General features: G+C 49.9%; 1 protein-coding gene across 1 annotated transcript; it reads right to left on the reverse strand.

Annotated features, from left to right (window-relative positions):
• Window positions 1-1,217: 1,217 nt before the first annotated feature.
• On the reverse strand, window positions 1,218-23,641 carry Fam83a (family with sequence similarity 83 member A). The gene is made up of 4 exons (XM_051202447.1): window positions 23,112-23,641; window positions 16,898-17,065; window positions 14,951-15,075; window positions 1,218-1,746 (listed from the first exon to the last, which is right to left on the reverse strand). Exons 1-4 carry the CDS (start codon window positions 23,592-23,594, stop codon window positions 1,221-1,223), a joined length of 1,302 nt encoding a protein of 433 aa, XP_051058404.1. The 5' UTR covers window positions 23,595-23,641; the 3' UTR covers window positions 1,218-1,220.
• Window positions 23,642-24,019: the final 378 nt, after the last annotated feature.

The following is a 24,019-nucleotide window of genomic DNA, read 5'->3' on the forward strand; positions in this document are numbered from 1 at the left end:
TTTGTGTTTTTTGGGTTTTTTTTAATTGTTGGAACTAAGAGAGAGCAAAGTCAAGGGAGGATGGAAACAGAATTTTAAAGAAACAAACAGAAACCAGGGTGGCCCTGCCTTTGCCAAGAGTGTTGGATAAACAGGGCAGAGGGATGGATGGGTTGGAAACTGAGTGTGCCATAGCTGTTGGAAACGGGACAGGAGGAAGGAAGGGCTGGTCTCCTCAGGGCTGTTAAGTCCTCCTCAGTAAAGCTCAGGGTTTTGTTGCGATGTGTTATGGATGACAGGAGGGGTGTGTGTGTGTGTGTGTGTGTGTGTGTGTGTGTGTGCGTGTGAGCGCGCTCCAGGTCCCAGGAACCTGCCTTCTTTTCGCTGGACCAGCCTGGAGTTTATCTGGTCCCCCATTGTCCCCCTCCCCCAGCTGTCCTAATGGAGGGTTAGCGCTCACATTCTCTAGGAATGAACTAATGATGGCCTGTGAGGCTTCCACATCTATTTCTCAGGGCATCAACAGGATGAGCAGAGATCCCAGAGGTGGAGGCGGGTGGCTGTACTGGGCCCACTGAACCTAACTTTGAAACGTTGTCCAAGGCTGCCCTGGGCCTTGCTGAAGGGCATTCTCGGGCGTGACAACTCAAGTCCCTGCAGCCAGCCCAGATTCCAAGGCCTCCCAGACCAGAGTCAGTTAAAGCGCCTTGTGGCATCGCCTGCTGGCTGCAGCTTTAGGTGACCCCACATAATCACAGTTTCTGGGGTCTCACTACTGATCCATCAGGTCTGGGGAACTCCAGTTTTAAGACACCTACTGGGCAGTGTCATTTCCTACCAGAAACATCCAGAATGTTCGCACACTTGTTACCTTTCTGAATCTTTGGGGGAAGAAGAATCTGTTTTATCAAAGTCCAGGATGGCCTTTGGAAGATGGGTTCTCAGTCACATCTTGTCACTGAGGGCTGTCCAGTGCCTCCCTGGAATCTTCTGGAATGAATGGGCTACTTAGGCCTACCGAGGAGAACCGAGGAACTGATACAGTTTGTCAAGAGGATGGTCTCAGGCCTGGGAACATTCAGAAGTGGTAATAACCCACCCCCTCCCCCACCAAACCCCAGTGCTTTTAGCTCTTAGGGGATCAGACTCGATCCTACTGGTCGTTAGGCATGGCCCGTGAGTCAGAAAATCCAGCAGTGCAAAGTCCTCACCCCCCAGGGGCAAGGAGGGGAAAGGGCCCTTCAAAAGTGAGGCAAGGCCTGTAAAAACGGCCTCCAGGGGTGAATGGCCCTGGGCGCCAGGCTGAGCTGCTGCAGCTGCAGCTGGGTGGGCCTGTAGGCGACGAAACTGCTGTAGAGAGGGGGTGCTCCCTCGGGGGGCCTCATGGGGACCAAAAGGGTCTGAGGGGCCAAGGCTCTCCGCGGGCCCTGATAGAGCTGGGACCTGGGAACCGCGGGTGGGATGGGGGTCAGGGCACTGCCCGGCCTTGGGGATATGGGCCGGCTGTGGTTGAGGGGATTGCTGTCGGAGGACAGGCTGCTGAAGGGGTTGGAGGAGGTGCGGCCACTGGCAGAGCCGCTGCTGCAACTGAGGCGGTCATTGGCGGCTCCCTTCGGGACCGGGACCGCTAGCTTCGGGGACTTAAGGCCCATCACAGGCTTGGAAGAGGCGTAGAGGCGTCGGAACTCCTCATCAAACAGCTCGATAGCCCGGCCGGTGAACTTGGAGAGGATGTTTCTGTGCACATGTCCACACAGCCAAGAGAAGCTGGAGGGGAGAGCAGACAGGGCATCATCAGTGTTGGGTTTGTGTGAGCCGCTCACCGGGGCCACCTCGGCACAAGCAAGCACCTGAGCAGGAGCCCTGATAATTGGTTATGGAAACCCTGCATATTGTCTCCCCCTTTGCAAAAGGCAGCACTGAGGCCCGGAGACCTGGACATGCTTGAAGATGAGTCATCAAGGTGTCAGAATAAGTCTTTGGCTTCAAAGTTCCTAACACACCCAGTGTATCCATCCATCCATCCATCCATCCATCCATCCATCCATCCATCCACACTCCGTGTGGCCTGTACGCGCACACACACACACACACACACACACACACACACACACACACACACACACACACACACACACACGGAGACAGATAGCCACCCTAAGGGCCAGAAAATGGCCGAGTGTGAGCTGAGTCTGCTCTACCTCCATTCTCCTCAGAGGAGTCACCTGATGGAGCTAATATTGGGGGTCTTCAGTGTTCCTGAACCTGTAACACAGGAACCTGCCTCCCTCCAACATCTGTCAGCTAGGAGAACAGCTTCCCAAGCAGGCAAAAGGGGACTGAGCGTTGGATGCCCCTGCTGTGTTTCCATGGGAATCTAGACTGCCCTTCAGGCCCGGAGGGGCAGCACTGGCGTTTTATCTCAGCGCTCAGGAAGTAGAGGAGGAATGATTGTGAGTCCCTGAGTCTCAGGCTAGCTGCATCACCCCAATGAATGAATGAATGAATGAATGAATGAATGAATGCTCTTGAATGAGGACTTAGCCCATTTTGCTCCTTGAGAATCGCACAATGGAATGCAGGGTGAGCCCACAGGAACCCCCTGGTAACTACAGCTGCAATTTATGAGAGAAAGTCCCCCAGACATCCAGGGATGGACACCTTCAAGGAAGGTCTTGGTTTGAAGTGGAAACAAAATACCGGAGACATTTATGCCTTCTTTTTATGAGTTTCTTATTCTAGCAAATGCTTTTCCATTTTGGACGGGCAACCTCGATTTCCTGAGAAGCTGAGAGCAAGGGAGATTCCCGCCAAGAGAAGGCTGGGGGTCCCAGGCTGCTTACCCAAATGGGCCACCGCTAGGGCAGGAACAGTGAACAGTGTAGGGGAAAAGTCCAGAGTCCCCGAGGTGTGGGCAGTGCCTGAACTGATGAGAGACTCTGCTCCTGCCCTCTGCCTGCCTCACCAAGCTGCAATGGCCCAGTGGGGCTCCCTGTACTGTGGGCAGGCCCACACAGGCCAGGATAATCCTTGGAACAATTGGGATGCTTTCTTTAAACGTCTCCTCCCACCCAGGAGCACCCAGAGCAGAGATGCCGGCCTCTGAGGGCTGAGTGCAGGCCAGCCTGGAGGCAGGGGAGGAGGTGAGCAGTCAGCCTTGCCGCCTTAGACTGGGAAACCAATCTTGCAGGGTTGTTTGGTATCAGACAAGATCAAGACACATAGGTGTGTACCTTGTTCCACAAAACATACCCAAAGACGCACCTGGAACTTCTTAGTACATGCAGCAAGCCTTTAATACAGTTAGTCCTCTTGCTGTGGTGACCCCCCAGCCTTAAAATTATTTCCACTGCTATCCATAAGTGTAATCTTGCTACTCCTATGAATCATAATGTGAATATCTGATTACAGGATATCTGATGCTCAGTTCCCAAAGGGGTCCCAACCTACAGTTTGAGAACCACTGTCTTAGGCCGGTCATGCCCCTCCATCCCCTGTGTGTCCTACTCACTCTGCACCTATGTTTTACGGGGCTCATACACTTCTTTCACCAAACTCAGGGGAAGGAATGACTTTTGCTGTTTGCTGAGTTTAGTAGCCCACTCTTCTTCCTGGCCTATTGATGGCCTATTTAATTAATGTGTTTATTCTTTTTCCTGTTTTACATAATGTTATCAGCGCTGCCGGAAATGAAAGCTAGCTGCCTTCAATGTCTTGTTTATTATCGTTGTGCATGTGTGTGTGATACAGGCAGCGTCTGCGGTGTGCATGTGGCAGCCGCTGGACAACTTTCGGGAGTCTGCTCTCTCCTTCCCTGGCTGGTTTTGGGGACAGAACTCGGGTCATTAGGCTGGCATGACAAGTGCCTTTACCCAGTGAGCCGTGTCACCAGCCTAGCCTCTGGATCCCAGCCCACACCTAGTCTTCCCAGCATCCTTGTCCTAGGGCCCTGAGCTAGAAAAGTCAGTGTAACGTGTCCCAATGACTATAGCATCTGTGTTAGTTACCCTGTCATTGTCGCGACCAAAACTGCCAGAAATAACTCTGGGACAAGAGCTTTGGTTCTGCTCACGGTGGCGAGGATTTCAGTGAGTCACAGGGAAGGCATGGCAGCGTTCCCGGAGGCTGGAACTTGTGGTGGAGATGTTCACATGGTGGTGGATTAGGATTAGGAAGCAGAGAGAGGCAGCCAGAGCCGGGGCCAGGCCATAACCCTCAAAGACGAATGTCATTTAGCCTAGTTCCACCATGGAGGCTCCACGCCTACAGGCTCCACAGCCCTCCAAACAGCACCACTACCGTAGAGAATCTACACCGGAACCACAAGTCTATTGGGGACATTTTTCTCAAACCATACTACTAGTCCCTGCTTTCCTAGTCCATAGTTAGACATAATGCTTTTATACTTCTATTTATTCTTAAAAGCAAAAGTTTTATTTTAGTTGTTTCTTTTTTAAACATATACACAATCTCCTAGGATTTTTCTTTTAATATTACATTGCTAAGATGTATCCACTTTGTTGCTTCTTGCTGTACACTTTTGACCGGCACATGCTATTCTGTTGGCACTGATTAGGCAGGCATCAGGTTGCTCCTGTCATCAACTGTACTGTTTTACATTTCCCATATGTGTATCCCATGTACACGTGAACAAGTTTCTCTTGCTATATTCCTGGGACTACAACTGTCAGGCAATAAGAGCTGGATGCTCACCTTGAGGGAAAATCCCAAACACCTTCCAGAGCCATCCTCTAGAGCAAAAGCATTTCACATTTTCAGGGTTTAAAACCTTCCCTGGTGTCACAGGCCTATAATCTCTGCCCCTTGGGAGGCCAAGGAAGGAAGGCAGAGGAAGGAAGGCAGTTAATTTTGATCTCGTGTCGAAATTCAAAGTAAAAAGAGGGCTGGGGACGAAGCTCTGCAGTAGTGCATTTGTCTAGCTGGATGACCACCTGGGTTTGCTTCCCAGGGAAGAAAACCAAAAAGACCGTTCTTGGATTTTCACCTAACCCTGCACACCCCAGCATGCTTGCATCCCCAACCAATGCAGGGCAACATGGACTCCGTGGAACATCCCATTCATCGTCTTCTTATCCCACCCTCTTCTCTGTAGCCCAAACAGGTCCAGAGTAAATAGCCCGACTCTTCCCTTCCCCAGACTAAGAAAGAGCTTCTAGACTTAGACAACTTCCTAGGGGAGGCCTTACCCTCTCTGAGGAGCAGATGGGGGGGGGGAGTAGAGGGAGCCGGAGGAGAGGAGGGAGGGGGAACTGGGATTGGCATGTAAACAATAAATTTAGGAGAGAGAGAGAGAGCTGCTAGCGTTAGGGCCAGTGGACATATGCCCAGTGTTACCTGTGCCTGCTGCTCTGCTGGGTACACACTGTCTCGGGAAACCTGGCCCTGCTCGCGGGCACCGTCCTCCAGTGAGCCCCACAGAAGGGATGAAACTCAGGAAGGGGCCTCTTCTCCTGGAATAATGCTCCACAAGCCATTACATTAATGTGCTCATAGTAATCTAAGTGTTTTTCTTATTCACCTGAACCCAATTGGAGAGGTCAGATCACTCTGGACAGGAGATCTGGGTGGGTTGGGCTGGTGAAACAAACTCACTGTTTAGCAAACCCTACCTGTAGTTTTAGCTAGCACAATACATGACAATGTACACGTCAATTGGTTGTTTTGAGACAGGGTCTCACTCTGTAGCCCAGACTGCCCAGAACTCATAGCAATTCTCCTGCCTCATCACTCTGGGTGCTGGAATTACAGCATGCAAGAGCCACTACACTTAACATCAGTAACTTTTAAATTAAAAAAAAAATAATGAGCCGGGTGTTGGTGGTGCACGCCTTTAATCCCAGCACTCAGGAAGCAGAGGCAGGCAGATCTCTGTGGGTTTGAGGCCAACTTGGTTTACAGAGCTAGTTCCAGGACAGGCTCCGAAGCAATACAGAGAAACCCTGTCTCGAAAAACAAACAAAAATAGTGTGTAGTGTGTGTGTGTGTGTGAGTGTGTCTGTGCATGCAGATGTGTGAGTGTGTCTGTGCATGCAGATGTGTGAGTGTCTGTGCATGCAGATGTGTGTGAGTGAGTGTGTCTGTGCACGCCACAGCTCTGGAGGGAGGTCAGGGGACTCTCAGAGGTCTGTCCTCCCCTCCCACTGTGAGCTCCAGGATAGTGGAACTGAGGTCATCAGGCTTAGTGAGATGTACCTTTACCTGCTGAGCCATCATGCTGGCCCTAATACCAACGTCTTAAGCAAACCTTTTTTTGTGCAGCTTATGCCAGGCAGTTAAGTGTCTGCCCTTGTCATTTACTTGATCTTCCCCGAAGCCTAATGGAGAATTATTCCATTTTGTGTGGATGAGGAAGCAGGCTGAGAGGGGAGTGCACGGCCAACAAGCTCAAGTTCTTATTCTTTTCAGGGAAGATGTGACACCTATGATTATGCTGACTCCGTTCAGAAGTGAACACAGTGCCAATTTGGGGATTAGATGCTGAAATGGTCTACACTTTGAGAAGTTAAAGATCAGCAGAGATTGTGTTTCCCTTGACACTCAAGGGGATGGCACAGGACCAGTTCTAATCTCCCTGCAACAGTTAAGATTCTGTCAGCCCCTTCAGCAACAGCATCCACTTTTGTTTTGTTTTGTTTTTAATCTCCCCATCCACCAGCTCAGCACATTTCTTGAGGACGATACTCCTAGACCCTCTCTCATCCTTCCTGGTGGTAGCTCTAACAGGCCCTGAATAACTGGTGTTTGAAAGAGACAGCAGAAGAAACAGAAACAGGAAGACAGACATTCCTAGGGAATAGCTTGTATAATTAATTAACACCCTAACTACAGTCCAAAACTTATGCAAAAGTGCCTACACACAGATGCAAAAACACTTTAAACAGGATAAACCAAGGATAGTAACTTTAGTAAGATTAAGACTAAAGAAAGGCAAACAGCATCTGGAGGAGGCTGCTGAGTATTTTCAGTCACTGTGGCATTAGATTAAGTGACTTCTTTGGTTAGGGTCTCAGGACAGCTGAAGCAGTCTGTGGTAGGCAAGTGTTCTGGGTTACGCTGCTTGATGGGGTCTTCTTCCCAGAGTGTCACCATTATGCTGAATACTGCCCCCCCCCCTTTAGGTGTCTCTCAAAATCCTTACACCCAAGAGTGCAGAGTAGCTGAAAGCCCAGGATGACCAGGTCCTTGTATACAACAAGATATCAAAACCCCTTCCATCCAGGGCCAAGACGCTCTCGCCTGATGCGATTCCCAGTGAGGCCACTGCATGCCTTGGCGTCAGATATCCTGACAGCTCTGTTGCAGCTCTGGTCATCTAGAGTCACCTAGAGCAGGCAGAGCTTTTACCAGTCCTGACAGGACTGCTTCGAAGGCACCAGAACTTTGTCATTTGCCAATTATCATAGAGAAAAGAGTATCAGACCAACACACAAACTAACACAAAACCAGCACGCCAAGCATGAGCTCAAAACAGAAATGTAAAAAGAAAGTGACCTCCAAAGAAAGCCACAGAAACAGCTAACCCAGGCTCATGGAAGCTCACACACAGACTCTGGACCGACGATTAGGAAGCCTGCATGGGATAGACATAGGCCCTCTACATATGTGTGACAGCTGTGTTGCTAGGTCTACTTGTAGAACTCCTAACAGTGGGGTCAGGCCTCTCCCTACTTGAGCTGGCTTTGGGGAATCTAGTTCCCATACTGGGGTGCCTGGCTCAGCCTTAACAAAGGGAGGAGCTTGGTCCTACCTCAACTTGATATGCCATGCTTAGTTGACACCCATGGGAGACCTCTCCTTTTTTGAACAGAAACGGAGGAGGAATGGATAGGGCATGGGCAGAGGGAAGGCTGGGGGAGGAGATGGTAGGGGAGGAGGGAACTTTAATTGGGATGTAAAATAAATGAAAAAAATTAATTAATCAAAAAAAGAAAAGAAAACAGTGACCTCAGAGTGTTAAGTGACCCTCGGGCATTTGAAGGGCAGATCAAGCTTTTGTTAATAGTTATATGTATGCAACTCCAGATGTCACTGCCTGCCCAGATCCTTCTCGAGCCAGTTACTAATGCAGAGTTTATAGAATCAGAATGGAATACCCTACAATGAATACCCTATAATGATGGGTGAATATCCATACTGCTAGTTAAGCCCCAGATGTGGGGACTGTCCTGGAACTCTCTCTTGTAGACCAGGGTGGCCTAGAACTCACAGAGATCCTCCTGCCTCTGCCTCCCAAGTGCTAGGATTAAAGGTGTGTGTCACCACTGCCCGGCCACAGATGTGGACTCTTTATTCCACAACTACAGATAAAGTATCTGTAGAAGCAAATGGCTGCAAAGGTCCAGGCACACACTCTTTCCTCCACAATTTTCAACTGAAACCAAAGTGGTCCCTATGCGATAAGAAGTCCAAATGTACCTTGATTGTCTCAAACCTCCTTACACATGAATGCTGACTGCCCAGAGAAAGTGCAGCCCACACCGCACTGAGAAAGGGGGGGAATTCCAGCATCCCAGCAGCTGCCAGAATTCCCAGTATTCCAGCTGCAGGGTTGTCTGGCCAGCTTGGAATTCACACTCCTGACTGGCTCTCCCAAAACTGCTATCGGAGTCTGGAATCTGTGCCTTTTTCATAGCAAAAGAAAACTGGCAGGCAGGAATGAGTGAAGGGAGGTGAATTTACTTACAGTTCTGGCTAGAACTGGGGCGAGAAAAGTTGTTAGCACGACTGACATTTTATAGAACAGATGACCAAAAGCCAGGAAGCATGCAGATAAGCATGCAGGGTCAGTGACAGCCCCTGATGGTCTGGACCTGCTCAGGCTGGACTCTGAGTAACAGGAGGACTGCTAGCAGATAAAAAAAACAGAAACTCAGCATTCCCCAGAAGCCTGTGAGGCTGGTGTCTGTCTGTCTGTCAGGAAAAGCCATTGCTTCCCTTCTTTGTGCCCTATAGCTAATGACCTCCAGCAATAAGCACCTAGCTCCAGATGAACTCAGACAAGCCTGTAACAGATCCAAGTCTCCATGCACACACGCACGCACGCACACGCACACACACAGAGACAGCCTTGGCAATTTGATCCCCAATAAACCTTTCTTTCTACCCACAGAGTGGTCTAGTTGAGTGGTTTCACTGTATTCTCCCTCACGCAGATGATTCAATAGTGAGATAACCAATCAGAACTTCCTGGGAGGTGAGACCCTCTCTGGGGTCATGCCTTCAGCCAGTCTCTCCCCCGGGGTGGGACCTGTGGCAGGATACAATTCTTTAGGGGCCATCTTCCTCATCATCCTTGTGATAATTTTCGTCAACTACTCTGTGGTTATGTGAAGGGAAAGCAGCCGATGGATTCTAAGAGGCACGTTTTATCTGTGCACTCTGTTTCTCAGGCTAGAGCAACTGTCAGCAACTCAGCCGTCGGCTAAACCAGCCCTCCTCTCTCCACAGAGGCAAAGCCCCAGTTCTAAAAGGACGCTGTGAGATGCTGCAGACGGACCATCCCAGTGAATGGCTGAGCAAGCTGTGGTACATCCATACAGCGGGACATTGCTGAGCTCTCAAAGGGATAAAATACGGATGTATGTCACAGCTGGTAGAATCCCCAGTCACAGAATAGTGCATGACTCATCTATGAGATGTCCAGAGCAATGAACTCATACAAAACACAGAGCAGTCGTCACTAGGGGTAGACAAGAAGAGGAAATGAGAGCGACTTCTCCGTGGCTATGGAGTTTCCTGGGGGTGAGGAAGACATTGCATAGCTGTATGGTGATGGTTGTGTCTGCCACTGAATCAAACACTTTGAAATGATTAACTTCATGTTACGTGCATTTCAATGTAATAATAATAGTAATAGGAAAATGTTTGGCTGGAGCTTCTAGCTTGGTCCCAAGAAAGCCCCACTCCTGCGTCTCCAAACTACCCCCCTCTCAGAGAATCTGCAACAATGGGAAGGCTCCAAAAAGCCCACATCCCTGGTGACTTTAGGGGTAGCTCCACCCCTAAAGTCCCGCCTAAATCGTATCATACTTGGGCACAAAGCCAGCTTGTGGCAGACACATCGTCACCCCTAGACTACAGGGTACGCAGGTGGCCTCCTTTAGTTCAGCCACGTGATTTTCTCTGTCCCTTCTCCTGCCTCAGTCTCTGGGGCCTGGAGGACTCACCCAGGCATTGCTTTGCCCAAAATAAACCCTCTCTTTTACTTTTTAAATTCAGCTTGATCTGGCTTACTAGCTGGTCAGAGAAACCTATTCCAGGGTACAGAAAACCTATTATAGGAAAGAGCTCAATAACATACTTCAGGCACATTTTTTTGTATCAAGGGCAACTGTCAGAGTATAGCAGAAAGTCTGAAGGTAGGGGTGTTATAGTTTGGATATGGTGAGCGTCTGCCAAAGACCCATGCATCAAGTGTAAGGAGGCAGGGCTGGAGGAGAGGACTTTAGGGAACGGCGAGGCAGGCCCTTGAGCGGCATTATGGCAGGCTGGAGAAATGGCAGTGGATGGCACCCAGATGGCCACATGGTGGCTCCCAGCCATTTTTAACCCCAGTTCAGGGGATCTGATGCCCTCTCTGGCCTCTCCAGGCACCAGAAGCCACAAGGCGCGCGCGCGCGCACACACACACACACACACACACACACACACACACACACACACACAAGCAAAACGCCCATATACATGAGTAAAATAATGATTAAAAAAAAAAAAAAAGCACCGCAACCCTGCCTTTTCTGTTTCTTACCCTGATTTTTGATGTGAGAGTTGGTTTCTACTCATACGCCTGTCATAGTGGACCACCTTCACCCAAGGCCAGGCTCATCTTCCCAACTATAAACCAAACAAAACCTTTCCCTGTACAAAGTTAGTTGTGTTAGAACTAAAAACAAACAGAAACCAAGTTCATGCGTATCTGATTAAAGCAAGCTGTATTTAGAACTGGTCGGCTGGCTGCCTCTCCCCGAGCCGGGATTTCAGAGAGCAGCCCCTCCGTGGCTTTTGAAGTCTCTTTTAGGGGAAGGGTTGGGGTGGACAGGAAACAGCTGTCAGGATAATTAGCTGTTAGCACCTGGAGAGAAGAGAGGGGGGGACTCAGGGCTCCATGCTGCGTGTGGGTAGTTAGGTGTGATAGAAGGCTCCAGACTGCTACCTGAGGAGTAGATAAGAGCAGGAGTAGGAGTCATCAGGGTATCTGGGAAGATGCCTTTCGGTAAAGCAAAAAGGCAATCATATACCACAAGTGCAGGACTTCGGCAAGGCAAGGGGGCAGACGTACTTCATGGGGTCACAAGTTCAGCGTAGGCTGATAAACATGGTTTGCAGGCTACATTAGGCTTAGGAAACAGAGATGTATTCTTGTAGGGGGTGTAGACTTAATAACGCTGTAGAACAATATAGCTCCTTAACAACATCGCAGCTCCTGATTGGGTTTCCCAGTAGCCTCTGATAATACAAATGATCTAGGAAAAGGGATCCTTGTGTTAGAATGCAATGTTGATGTCACAGGTTAAAAATCTGAATATGATGATACAGGCAGTGATTAGTTTCGAGGGCGGAGCTCGAAACCATGCCAGCCATGGTTTCGATCAGAAATTCCTTCCAGGGGCTCTGTCTGTTTGAACTCTGGTCCCCAGATGGTGGCATTGCTTTGGGAGGCTGTGGAACCTTTAGAAAGTGGGGACAACAGGCAGTAGGGTGCACACCTTTCATCTCAGCACTTTGGAGGCAGAGGCGGGTGGGTTTCAGTGAGTTGGGGGTCATCTTGGTGTACAAAGAGAGTTCCAGGGCAGCTAGGACTGTCACACAGAGGAACCCTGTCCCGAAAAAACAGAAATACACAAACGGAAGACTACAGATACCTCCCTCATCCCTTTCGCTGTGCGTGGGTGGTGAACACAGATGTTCTTCGTATGCATTATGATTTCATAGTGTATATTATGAAAGTACATCTGTGCTTCAGTCTGTACGGAGCAATCTGCTTGTAGCTCAGCACCTACACCCTGAGTTAACCTACAATCTATGTATCAAACACCAGGCCCAAGCTGAATGGAAATCTCAGTAGCCTTGATGCATGGAACCTTCAATCATACTATACAGAGAGATCCTAACAAGAACAGGCAGAATCTCAGAGGCAAAGTGGACTGCCTGACGGATGGGTGGACCGCCTGACAGATGGATGGACTGCCTGATGGATGGGTGGACCGCCTGATAGCTTTTGTCCCTCTTCTCTCTAATCGGCTGGCTGAAGATGAGATGGAAGACATCTTTGGGCTGGTAGTCCAAGGTCTTCTCAAGAGATTCAGTTTCTTATTTTTTTTTGTTTGTTTTTGCCTAGATAATAGGTGTCTGAGAGCCAGGAAATAGACCGTTGTTAGACTCTGTGTTGGCTACCAGGTCTGCCCTGGACTTCCTAGCCTTCAGGAGTGTGGGACATAAATTAATACTGTTCATAAGCTACCCAGCTTCTGGTATTTTTGTTATAGCTACACAAGTAATCTGAGATGCTATGCAAACATTAGTCATCAAAGTACGATTTGTACTAAAAAACATTAATAAGCTGAAGAAACTCATTCCCCCCCCCCCAAGACAGGGTTTCTCTGTGTAGCTTTGTAGACCAGGCTGGCCTCAAACTCACAGAGATCCCCCTGCCTTTGCCTTCCAAGTGCTGGGATTAAAGGCGTGCGCCACCACCTGGCTAGAAAGCTCATTTTTTTAATGTTTTCTCCCACCGTTTCTCTTTCCCTTTATGCCCATTTCTCCTTGGCTAAAAGTTTAGTGATGGGAAATGTCTTTCTGTATATGTGTTTCTCTTACTGGTTGATGAATAAAACACTGATTGGTCAGGAGAGGCAGGAAGAGGCATGGCTACCAGACAAGAAGAATGCTGGGAAGAGGAAGGTAGAGAGGAGCCGCCAGAGAAAGAGACACCATGTAGCTGTTGGGAATGCCCGGCATTCTCCAGTAAGATAAGACCATGTAAAACTACAAAGATTAGTATTTAAGGGTTAATAATTAAGTGAGAGCTAGTCAGTAAGAAGCCTGAGCCATTGGCCAAACAGTTTATACTTAATATAAGTCTCTGCATGTTTATTTGGGGCTAAACGGCTGATGGACCAGGTGGGACAGAACCTCCATCTACAGTTTAGTGGTTGCTTCCTTCTGGCTGCATAGTGGTATCTCTGGTTCTGCAGCAATTTTTTGCATTAAGTAGCTAGTAGGACATTTAGTGTTCAAGTCTTGACATGTTTCAAAACAAATGGACTCTCTAAAGGAGACATGCAAAGGGTCCAAAAAGAACAAGGCCTTCACATCTTTAGCCCTCAGGGAAGTGCTTTTCAAACCCATGAAGAGAAAGCATGTGTGTGTCCAGGATGGCTGGGACCAAAGAGACAGGTAATGACAAACATCGCTCAAGGTCAGAGAGGCTGGTGCCTTCAGCCATTGCTGGAAGAAGCAGAAATGACATAGTTCCTTTGGAATAAATCTCCCTCAGTTCATCACAAACAGAAATGTAAAATTAATACCCAGCAATTCCACCACTAGGAATACACTCGTGAGAATTAAGAATGCCTCCACACAAAAAGTGGTACATGGGAATTCTCGCCTGAATGAGTCACTCCACGAGTTTGAGAAGCGGAAACAATACAAACGCCCATTCCCCAGGAGTGGGTGAATGAAATGCAGAGCACCCATAGCAGCCTTGCATTAAAGCATTACGCTGAGCGAAAGAGACCACTCACGAGAGACCACATACACCATTCCAGCCACACATAAAGTCCAGACGAGGCCAGGTCATCGAAACAGGAAGCAGATCCATGGTTGCTGTGGTAACTGTGAACCAGTTACTAACTGCTGGAGGAGAAGGGCAGAGACTGCTAATAGGAATGCGGCATCTCAAGATGATAACTGACCGTGGCGATGACGGTTAAGCAAGACTGTAAATACGCTAAGGAGAACCAAACTGCTCATTGAAGTTGGCGGAGTGGGTGAATCGGTAAATCTCAGTAGATGGGTTGTATTGAAGTCGTAAACGTTTGGAGGACAGGAGATGCCTCAGTTAGTACACAGCCTACTATGCAAGCAATGAGGGCCCCACTTAGGATCCCTAGCACGGATGTGAAGAAGCCAGGCGTGGTCACATGTGTCAGTAAACCAACCCAGGGAGGGTGGAGTCTGGAAGATCCCTGGAACTCCCTGGCCAGCCAGTGTAACCTTGGTGAATTCCAGGTTTAGGGAGAAACCCTGATGGGGATGTCCTTCTGTATCTATGTTTTTCTTATTGGTTGATGAATTAAACACTGTCTGGCCAATGAGGCAGGAAGGCAGGAGGAGACAAGGATGAGGAGTATTCTGGGAAAAGTAGGCAGAGAGAGCCCATCAAAGGAGTAACAGGTCCAGGCATTCTCTGGTTAGCCAAGACCATTAGTAGTTATGGGTTAATAATTAAGACAGAGCTAGCAAATAAGAAGCCCAAGCCACTGGCCGCAGTTTCATAATTAATGCATGTCTCTGTGTGTTTATTGGGGCCTGAGAAGGGTGGCAGGAACAGGTGGGAAAGATTCTCAGCAACAAAACCCTGTCCCCAAAGATAAGGTGGAAAGCCAGGAAGACGACGAAGTAACCTGTGTGTCCCCCACTCTATACATGTGAGTGTGCACTCACACATACAAACTAAAAAACAACTAAAATGGATCACGCCACACACAACAAAACAAATGCATTGCCTTCTAACAATTTATCCTAAGAGGGCTGAGAGGGTAAAAAGAGAATTCTGCGTCTGATTTCAGTACGAGGAAGAGGCCACGTTTCTCGATGCTTGCTCCATGCATTTGATGACCTCTGTGGAAAGGAAGAAGATATATACCCTGGGAGCCTCTGGGTCCAGCTAGCACCTCACTCAGCTCTTCATTACCAGGAAGCCTTGACAGCAGATGAAACCAGTCCTCACCTGTATGATCCAGATAAGACAAATCTCCAGTCTGAGATGATGAACTTCTCCTGGATTTGGCCAGCAAATTTCCTGCCTGACTTGGCACAATAAATTTCCCCTTCCACACTCCGGATGGAAATGTTCTGTTGGAGGCAAAGCGAGGTTGTCATTTCCTAACTGTGTTTATCAATAAACATGCAGGCTGTGACTGAACATGCCCCCCAATTCTATGTTGAAACCTAATCTCCAATGCGGCGGTTCCAGGGCCTTTGGGATGTAACTGGCTCATAAGGGTGGAGCTTCATAAAGGGGATTAGTGCCTTGTGTAATTGACCGGAGGGCTCCCCCTGCCATATGAGGAAGACACAGCGAGACAGGCATTTACAAACAAGGGCGGAGAGCCTCACCAAACACTGCATTTGCAGACATCTCCATCTTAGATTTCTCTGCCTCCAGAACTGTGAGAAATAAATCTTGGTTGTTTATAAGCCACCCTGTCTGTGACAGTCTGCTATAGCAGCCCAAACACACTGAGACAATTTGCATAGAAAATTGGAAGGATGCTCGGGAAGACTTTTATCTAAGCTTGGAGAGATTCTGTGCTATTTACATTCTTTGCTGGCCTAGTTTTCTGACAGTAGATGGTTACAGGGATAGAATTTCAATAAAAATAAGACAGCTGTTAAAAGACATGGCCTTGATGACCAAGGAGCCTTCATAGTCTAGGCCTTCATAAACCACAAAAGGTTTGTGTTATCAAGGAACAAGTCCATAGGTGACCTTAGTGGCACGGATTCCTTACTCTAAGCTGGCGGAGAGCTGGTCCAGTATAACAAGAGGAGGCAGTGTTGTGAAGGCCCCCGCGGACCCTGGGCCATTTGGAGAAAAGGTGTGTTCACAGTCCCAATCCTAACTCTGTATCTTTTCTCCCTAACAGCATCTGGTGTCTGCGCCTCAGCTGGACACCATGGGAGACTGTAGAAATGACAGAGCGGGAGCGTGTGGGGATTGATTTTAGGCGTGTGGCCAAGGGTTGTGGAATACTGCCAGGACACCACCAGCTCCAGTCCGTGGCCACCATTCTACGGGAAGGAAGGGCACTCTAGGGCCTCCAGAGGCGCCTCCCGGCATCTCAGTGACAAGGGGACACGCCCAGTGCTCTGTAGGTGTGGTCCGTGGAGGCAAGTCCTGCATTGACTCTCTCAATCTATTATGAGACCCAGGGAAGCCAGGCAGGTTCTGAGTAACTAGTTGTAGTCAGGGGCATCAGCAGAGATCCCTGAACTCAGTTGCCTCCCAGTCAGGGGGTGAGGGTCAGTATTTTGGAGGCAGATGTGTCCGAGCTGGAACCCAGACCATCCGTTAGCTAGGCCTATTCATGAAAGCTATGGCTAGTTTTCCTTTTTGACTTGGACTCAATGCTCTCGGTTAGACAATGCATGACTAATTAAATTCTTACCTCCATGTTTCTTTTCTTCCTGCCAGGAGAGGGAAGTGTGTATGTGTGTGTCTAGAGGAGAATCTACTTAAACTAAGAACATCAGCTTTCGGTTGGGTTCTGGGAGTTCAAGACACCCACCTCCTGGTCCTGGGAGATGCCCTGTGCTATGAGGTATATTGACTTTGTTTCCAGAACTGAGAGGAGGAGAGAAAAACGTAGCCTGCTTACAGGGTATTGGTGGTGCCCTGAAACTTCTCAGGCCCTATCCATCCATTCATTCAAGGGTTATAGGTGGGAATGGATTCATGCAGCTCAGGGTCTAACAATATCCTTAAGAATTCTCCAGTCCTTGTTCTCAACCACATGACCCTTAGAGTATAGCATAAGATGGAAGAGGGTTGGTTGACCTATAGAGAAATTTCAGCAAGAAATAAGCCTTCCCGAGATACTGGTGTGGGGCATGAGCCGCCACTGTGCTATCAGATGGATACTGGGTACCCTTAGAAGTGTCACTGGGCCCCTACCTTGAGATGAGTATCAGAGATCTGCACTTTGTCACACATCTCCTGGAAGAGCTCCACACCTCCCTGGTCCAGAAGCACACAGACGACTACCCCTCGCTTGTTGGCTGCCTCTAGAATGTCACAAAAGATCTCCACGTCTGTGAACACATCCATCAGGATGGCCAGGGTCTGCGCCAGGAGAGAGGGCTCCATTACCAGAGAAGTCAGGGCAGTGCTATCAGGCCTCAGCCAAACCTGCTAAGTCCGGGTGGGTCTCAGGGGGCTGAGGGGCAGGGTGGGGTAGGGGAGGGTCTGACTGGGCAGGATTAAAGGAAGGGAAGAGCGAGGCCAAAGTCCTGCCCCACCATGCCTGCCTAGGCACTTGTCTCCGCGCTGGAAAATTCTGAGGGGAAAAATTGAGAGGGGAGTAGGGAGGTGAAAGAAAACAAACCAACACCTTAGCAGGCTCAGAGGAGAGAAAGAAAACAAACATTGGGTAGTCTCAGCCATTGGAGTTAGACGGTACCTGGGACCACTGGGTTTCTCCCTCCCTCCCTCCCTCCTTCCCTCCCTCCCTCCTCCCTCCCTCCCTCTCTCCTTCCTATTTTGTTGTTTTTGTTTTTAGAGACAGTTTCTCTGTGTAGCTTTGGAGCCTGTCCTGGAGCTCGCTCTGTAGACCAGGCTGACCTTGAATTCATAGAGATCCGCCTGCCTCCTCCCAAACGCTGGGATAAAAGGCATGCACCACCATTGCCTGGCAGCCAGTGCTTTTCAAATGTTCTTAATCCCTTTAAAATTTTATTTATTTATGTTTCTCCTTCCTTTTCTCTCTTCTCCCTCCCTCCCCCTCTCTCTCATTGTGTGTGTGTGTGTGTGTGTGTGTGTATACACATGCAAGCATGCCATTGTGTGCACATAGAGATGAGAGGACCTCTTGCAGAGTGGATTCTCTGCTTCTATTTTGTGGTTCCCAATTCTTGGCTTGGCAGCAACTCTCTTTACTTGCTGAGTCATCTCTCACAGGTCCCTCCATGTTCTCCCCCCACCCCAGAGCCTCACTTCTTACACGACAAAGTTCTGTGTGCAAGAACCATAGTTAAACTAGATCCGAGAGAGCTACCCCAGTGGGATGGAGGAATCTTGATTTCCTAGAAGCCTCTGCATTGTCTGTCTCCTTAGAACTTCACTGAGATGTCCCACAGAGGACATCAAATTCCCACTCCTCTTCCTGCCAACAGCACTACAATTAGACTCGAAGGAATCATCTTTCCTCGATACTTTCTACGAATGTGATTAGGAAGCAGCTACTGGTAAACCACTGGTCACAGGCAGAACAGAAGACCAAGGCCAAAGCATTGGGAGTACCATATGCTTTCCTGACCACAGACAGAGACTGGTACAGAGATAGTCATAGCATCCACGTGGCTCTAATGAACGCTGGTCTAGGAGCTCTTGAGAAAAGGAGGCGTTTTACTTGTTTGCTTGTTCCCTCACTTACTTGCATTAGCTCCTAGTTGGTTCACTGGAGACACTGGTTTCCCGTATACGGCCCCTTGTGGAAACCATGCACAAAAATGACGCCAGCCTGGAGAAAGCTAGTCCGGGTAGTGCCCAGGGTCCTCAGCCACACCCGAACATTGGTTGCACCATACCTGAAGCCAAATCCATCCTCCTGTCTCAATCCTGAGTGTTGGGATTACAGGGGATACCTCAGTGCTAAGTTACTTCTGACCTTTCCAGATGTCAACAGATATTCTCCTCTAGGTTGTTGGATTTATTACCTTCCTAAAACCCTGACTGGGGTACAGTGACCATTCCGTTATTAGGAAGTCATTTAAAAAGATAATTCTGACTGATTATTGTGTTAAAATAACAAGACACCGTGGCATCTTTGTGGTCTGAAGTAAAGCCTGCTGAATGGAGTGCTCAACAAATGTGTGTTTGTTCTAAGCCACCAAATCTGTGGCGAGTTGTTTTACAGAGAGTCCCCAAACCATTGAGAGGACCTGCTGGGGATCAGTTCCCCAAACTCCACAAGGCAGCCCAAATACCCAAAAATGAGCTTGAACTGGAATATAGGAGGGTTTCTGGTGGTCACTTAAAAGCCAGCGTTCCTCAGGATGTTAAGTCAGTTCCTGTCCACCAAAGGGAGTCATTTCCTTTCGCTCCGGCTAATGGGACTTATGGCTTTCCAATTGGCATATGCCCATGGCACTTATGGAATATCAACAAGGTCCACACTAGACTCCAGGCTCCCTCAGTCCCTACTCACGACACTTGCTACACATTTAAAAGGCCCCTCAACAGTCTCCTGACCCTCCCCTCCCGTGTACAGCTGCCGCTCTTGGGGTCTTACTACGCTTGCTCTAGTCTCCGCCGCCTGCTACTCTCTCCTCTCTCCATGTCCAGTCTGCTGACCATGTTCAGTCTACTTCCTCCCTCTGCTCTGGATTCTTCCAGATGCCTCTGGCTGGTCTCCCTCTCATTTCTACAATAAAACCTGAAGGAGGAAGGTATTTTACAAGCAAAGCCTCAAAGACTGGCTCCAGAAACCTGCAGTTTTGAAGACATGGAAGGGACTCTAGTCAGATGGGGCAGTGTCTGCTCCTGCAACATGCTGTGTGGACCCCAAATCCTGGCCCTTGGGGGTCCCCAGGCTGGAAGCGCAGGGGTGGGAGGGGACCGGGATGATGACGGGGTCAGAACTGGCCCGGGGACCCTCAGTGCTGCTCTGTGCTCTGGCTTTCCTTTGCCTCTGTGTCCAGGGCCTTTGACCAATGAGTAATAACAGCAAAGGTTTGCTGAGCATCTCCTACTAGCCACAAGTTTGTCTCATGTGACTTCCTCAATACCAGCCCCCCAGCTCCCCAGGGAGGAGGAGCCAGGGGTACAGATAGCTTTCCACAACCACAGGGCTGGGATGTGGTCAGAGCTGCCATGGAAACCCATGTCTTCAACATTCTGCTCCACAGCCCTGAAGACTCTGATCGTCCTTTTGTCCAGCTGACTGTGTACACCAGTGGCAAGCTGAGGGATGGAGGCTACCCAAGGAATATTCTAGAATTTAAAAAGAAACATTCCAGTTCTGTTTTCCTGCCAGGAGAGCAACCCTACTTTTTCTCTGCCTCAGTTTACCTACACAGAGTATCTCCTTGCACTTTTAATAATTATCTACGATCTTCAGGGACTTTTGTCTATGGTATCTCACCTACTGCGATGAGAAACTAAACCCCAAAAATGTTTTTTTTTTTCCTCTGCTATTTGGAACTATCAGCCATCAAACCCTTTATAAAATAAATAACAGGTTTCAGGAAATAACCGTTTTCAAAGGCTGTGGCGGGCAGCATGACGTTGCCCCTCATATGCTGGATGTTTGTGTGCAATGTGTGCAGTGCTGGGGACCAAAGCCAGGACCTCACACGGGCTTAGCATTTTCGATAATCTATGATTGCCTCCACAGGGCCCTGCATCTTCTCCTCCCCTGCACAGCACTGAGAAGGCAATCACGGGGGCGTGGGGGAGGACGACTAAAGTGTGGCTCCATTAACTGTGTTTGCTAGCATGCCCCAGGCCCCAGGTTCAACCCCTAGCAGCGCATAAACTGGGTGTGTTGGTCACGCTTGCCATCCCAGCACTTAGGAGGCAGAGACGGGACCATCAGAGCCCATGTGAGGCTACTGGGGGGGGGAGGATAACTAAATCATTCCCCCACACACAGATAAGTACTTAGAACATAGCGTCACAGAAACACTGCAAAGCTCCCGGGGACTCTTGGGAAGGGCTATTTTTTTCTCACGCTTTTGCCCAACAAGGCACAACACACTTGCTGGCCTTGCAGCCTTCATCCTTGTCTGCTCCTGACTCTTTGGGGTCCCACTGGGTAGATGGTGATCTCCACGCCTCTAGGACACTCACCCCCCACCCCGCCGACCCTCCTGACTTCTTTCTGCCTGGAATTCTCCTTTCCTTCCTGGGGAAGGCTTACTCAGCCTCTGCCTCTCAGAGGCCACCCCTTCTCAGCACCCTGACTTAGTCACCATCTCCTGGGTCTGAGCTTGGCCCCACCTGCAGCTTGACCCCTGGCATACTCCAGGCCTCTCCCTCAGGGACAGGCAGCTGACAGGGACTTGCCTAAGGCAGGGAGACCTCGGGTTTGCTTTGCTGCCCTGGGCTGGGTGGAGTGAAGGAATTCAGCCTGAAGGGAAGGAAAGAGGGCGGATCCTGCTTCTTAGGGTGAGGAATGCTCTACAGTAGATGGTGCCTGGCCTGCCTCCCTGTCCTGTGGTGGTGGTGGGGTGCAGTTCCAGGAGATGGGGGAGCTCAAGCTCTTATCACCAGCTTCTATGATAGCCTGTCCATCACCTATCCATCTCTGCCATGATCTCTGTGGGAACAGGCTGCTCCTGAGCCTTCTTGTCTGTGTGCCTGAGTGTGTTGGAATGGGTGCTCATGTGCTCATATGAGCTTGGCATGTGTGAAGGATGTCACAATGTCAGCCTGCAGATGATGGGAAGGCAAAAATGTGAGTGAAGACTCAGGAGGCTCAGGCCAACAGGGACATTTAGGGGAACCCAGCCAAATGGGTCACCATAACTCACTCCAGAATACCTAGGGTCTTCCTACCTGCTAAGTGACCCTGGAGGTCCACACTTTTAGATGAAACACGCTGATTTTCAAGTTTCCTAAGATCCATAACATGCTGTGTCACACACAGAATGTTAGTAGGGTTTGGGCCAGGTAGCGAGAAGGAAACATCTCAAGCAGAGAGCTGGCTACCACAGCTAGCCCTGGCTTCTTTCTGGGGTGCTTCAGTGGCCCTGAAAGTGTGGCCGAGGGTTCCCTGTACACAATTCCCACCCTTAGGAGAGCACCAGTCATCCAGGAGACCAAAGCCAGTGCACTTAGCAACAGGCCAAAAGGAACCTCAGTGTTGCACGGCAGCTGAGCCCTGAGAGGTCACAGCACTTGCCTGAAGTGTCACAGGACAGCCCTAGGCTTCCCAGGCTCCTGACAGCCTGCCTGGGCCCATCTGTCAACTGCTGATGTCAACTATGTCACGAAATACAGTTCCCAAGCAGCCCCCGTCATACAGTGACTCCACCTATGACATCTCCGGTTTAATTTTCCGGAACGCTGCTCCCTCACAACCCTCCAGGCCCTCAGCCTTGGTGGCTTTCCCCAGCACTTTAAGATGTCACACGGTGTTGAGTCTGGGAGGGAATCCTGGCATGAGCCCAGGACCAGAGCCACGGGGGACAAAGGGGGGATAGGTCTTTATAGATCTCTTCTTCCCCCCAACAGTGGTAATGGGGATCAAACGAACATGGCCTCCTACACTCTAAACAAAGACTCCACCACAGAGCCACACCCACAACCCTAGATGACAGACTTTCTGCCCTGCAGCTTCAGGAAGGAGAGGTGGGCACCCACAACCCCCGTGGGAAGGAAGAGCTACCAGGAGGGGAGCCCTTCTACCCAGCCCCCCTGACAGGGCCAGCCACTGCGGGTGAGTGCCCGGGGCACTGGGAACTCCTGCCCTGTCTGCCAGGAGGCCTGGGGTCCCATCAGCTGGGCGCTTGTTCTGAAGGAATTTTTAGAGTCTACTTCACAGTCTTGTTAAAACATCAGCACTCTGGCAAGATCGAAACCTTCTCTGACCCCTCTTTTTTTTTTTTTTTTTTTTTTTTTTTTTTTTGCTTGGTACAGGGGCCACCGGAACACACAGAAACTCTGTCTTGAAAAAAAAAAAATGCAAAGAAAAGCAAACCCAAACAAAGAAAAAATGGGGCCACAGGGTCACTTGTGGGCAGCTGGGTCTAAACAGAGGCCGAGAGGACAAAGGGACAAGGATATGTGTGCCTTGATGAAGTGCCCCACCCTTCATTTGGACACACGCAGGCACACACGCAGGCAAGAGCAGCATGAACCAAGTGAAAAGCGGGGAAGGTAAGGGACAAGCATAGTAGTATACAAAACCCTGAAGCCAAGGCCAGGGATGGCAGGGGACTCAGGGTTGAGTGACAGGCAGTGGGAAGGGGCTGGAGGATGCGCAGAGAAACTTATCCTTCCCACACTGTAGTGCCGGGCATGGGTGTCAGTGGCCTAGGATCCAGGGACCAGGGGTCTGTGTTCTAGGGCAAACCGGTGAGAACAGGATGCATGCATCCCCCTAGCCCGGTTCTACCAGCCCTGCTCCCCACCCACGACCAAGCGGACACCAACTCTGCGTGGATACCTGGCTGGCCCGGGAGATGCAGCGGCGGACCAAATCTCTGATGTTGTTGTGCTTGTCCTTCTGGAAGTACACAATGGCGCTGGACTTTTCCCTCAGGTAGGGCTTCTCAGCCAAGGTCCAGTTGTGTAGCAGGGCTGGTTCGCTGACTTCCGAATCCACAAGGAAGTAGGTACTCGAATGTAGAGAGTAGGAGTCGAGTCCTTTGGAACCCGCCTCTGCCCCTCCTGCTGGATCTGGGGCACTGGGGGGTTCCTTGGTCTGGGCCTGGATATACTGGACCTCCACAGAGGACAGAAAGTCTAGCTCTCCTTCCTGGTTGAGAGCGTGCCTGTAAGCCTCAGCACCCCCATCCAAGAGGGCATCTGTGGCCAGCCGGACGCTCTCATTGGCACTAAAATCAGCTCTGGCTGGTCGGGTCCACTGGTTCTTGACATCTTCTAGACGTTTCCGGATCTTGCCCACTTGCCTTGACCTGCGGCTCATGCTGCTGTGATCCTCGGTCGCTGTAGGGAGGCCCGCCCTGGAGCTCTTCCAGGGAGAATGCAGTCAATACCAGGCAGGCAGGAATGGCGCTCCAGGTATTCCTAGGACACTAAGGGCTTTCCCATACTGGCCTACACAGTCCCTTCCTCCCCTTTTGCCTATTTGGAGAAAACGATTCCCAAAGCCCGCCCCGGACAGTGCTTCTCAGGGATCCTCACCTGCAGCCCAGCGATTGGTTTATCTCTGAGGGTCACCACCCTGCCTGCAAGCTAGAGGGCTGGATCAGTCACTGCCTTGGCACAGCCAGCCATGGGATCTTTCCTCTGCTTCAGCCGCAGGCTGAGCAGGCTTTCCCACTCAGTTGCACAACAGAGCCCCTGGGCCTCTGTTACGGTGAGGAGCCACTCCCCCAGCAGCACCAGTCC

Source organism: Phodopus roborovskii, unplaced genomic scaffold (assembly GCF_943737965.1).
Source record: "Phodopus roborovskii unplaced genomic scaffold, PHOROB, whole genome shotgun sequence".
NCBI classification, from domain to species: Eukaryota; Metazoa; Chordata; class Mammalia; order Rodentia; family Cricetidae; genus Phodopus; species Phodopus roborovskii.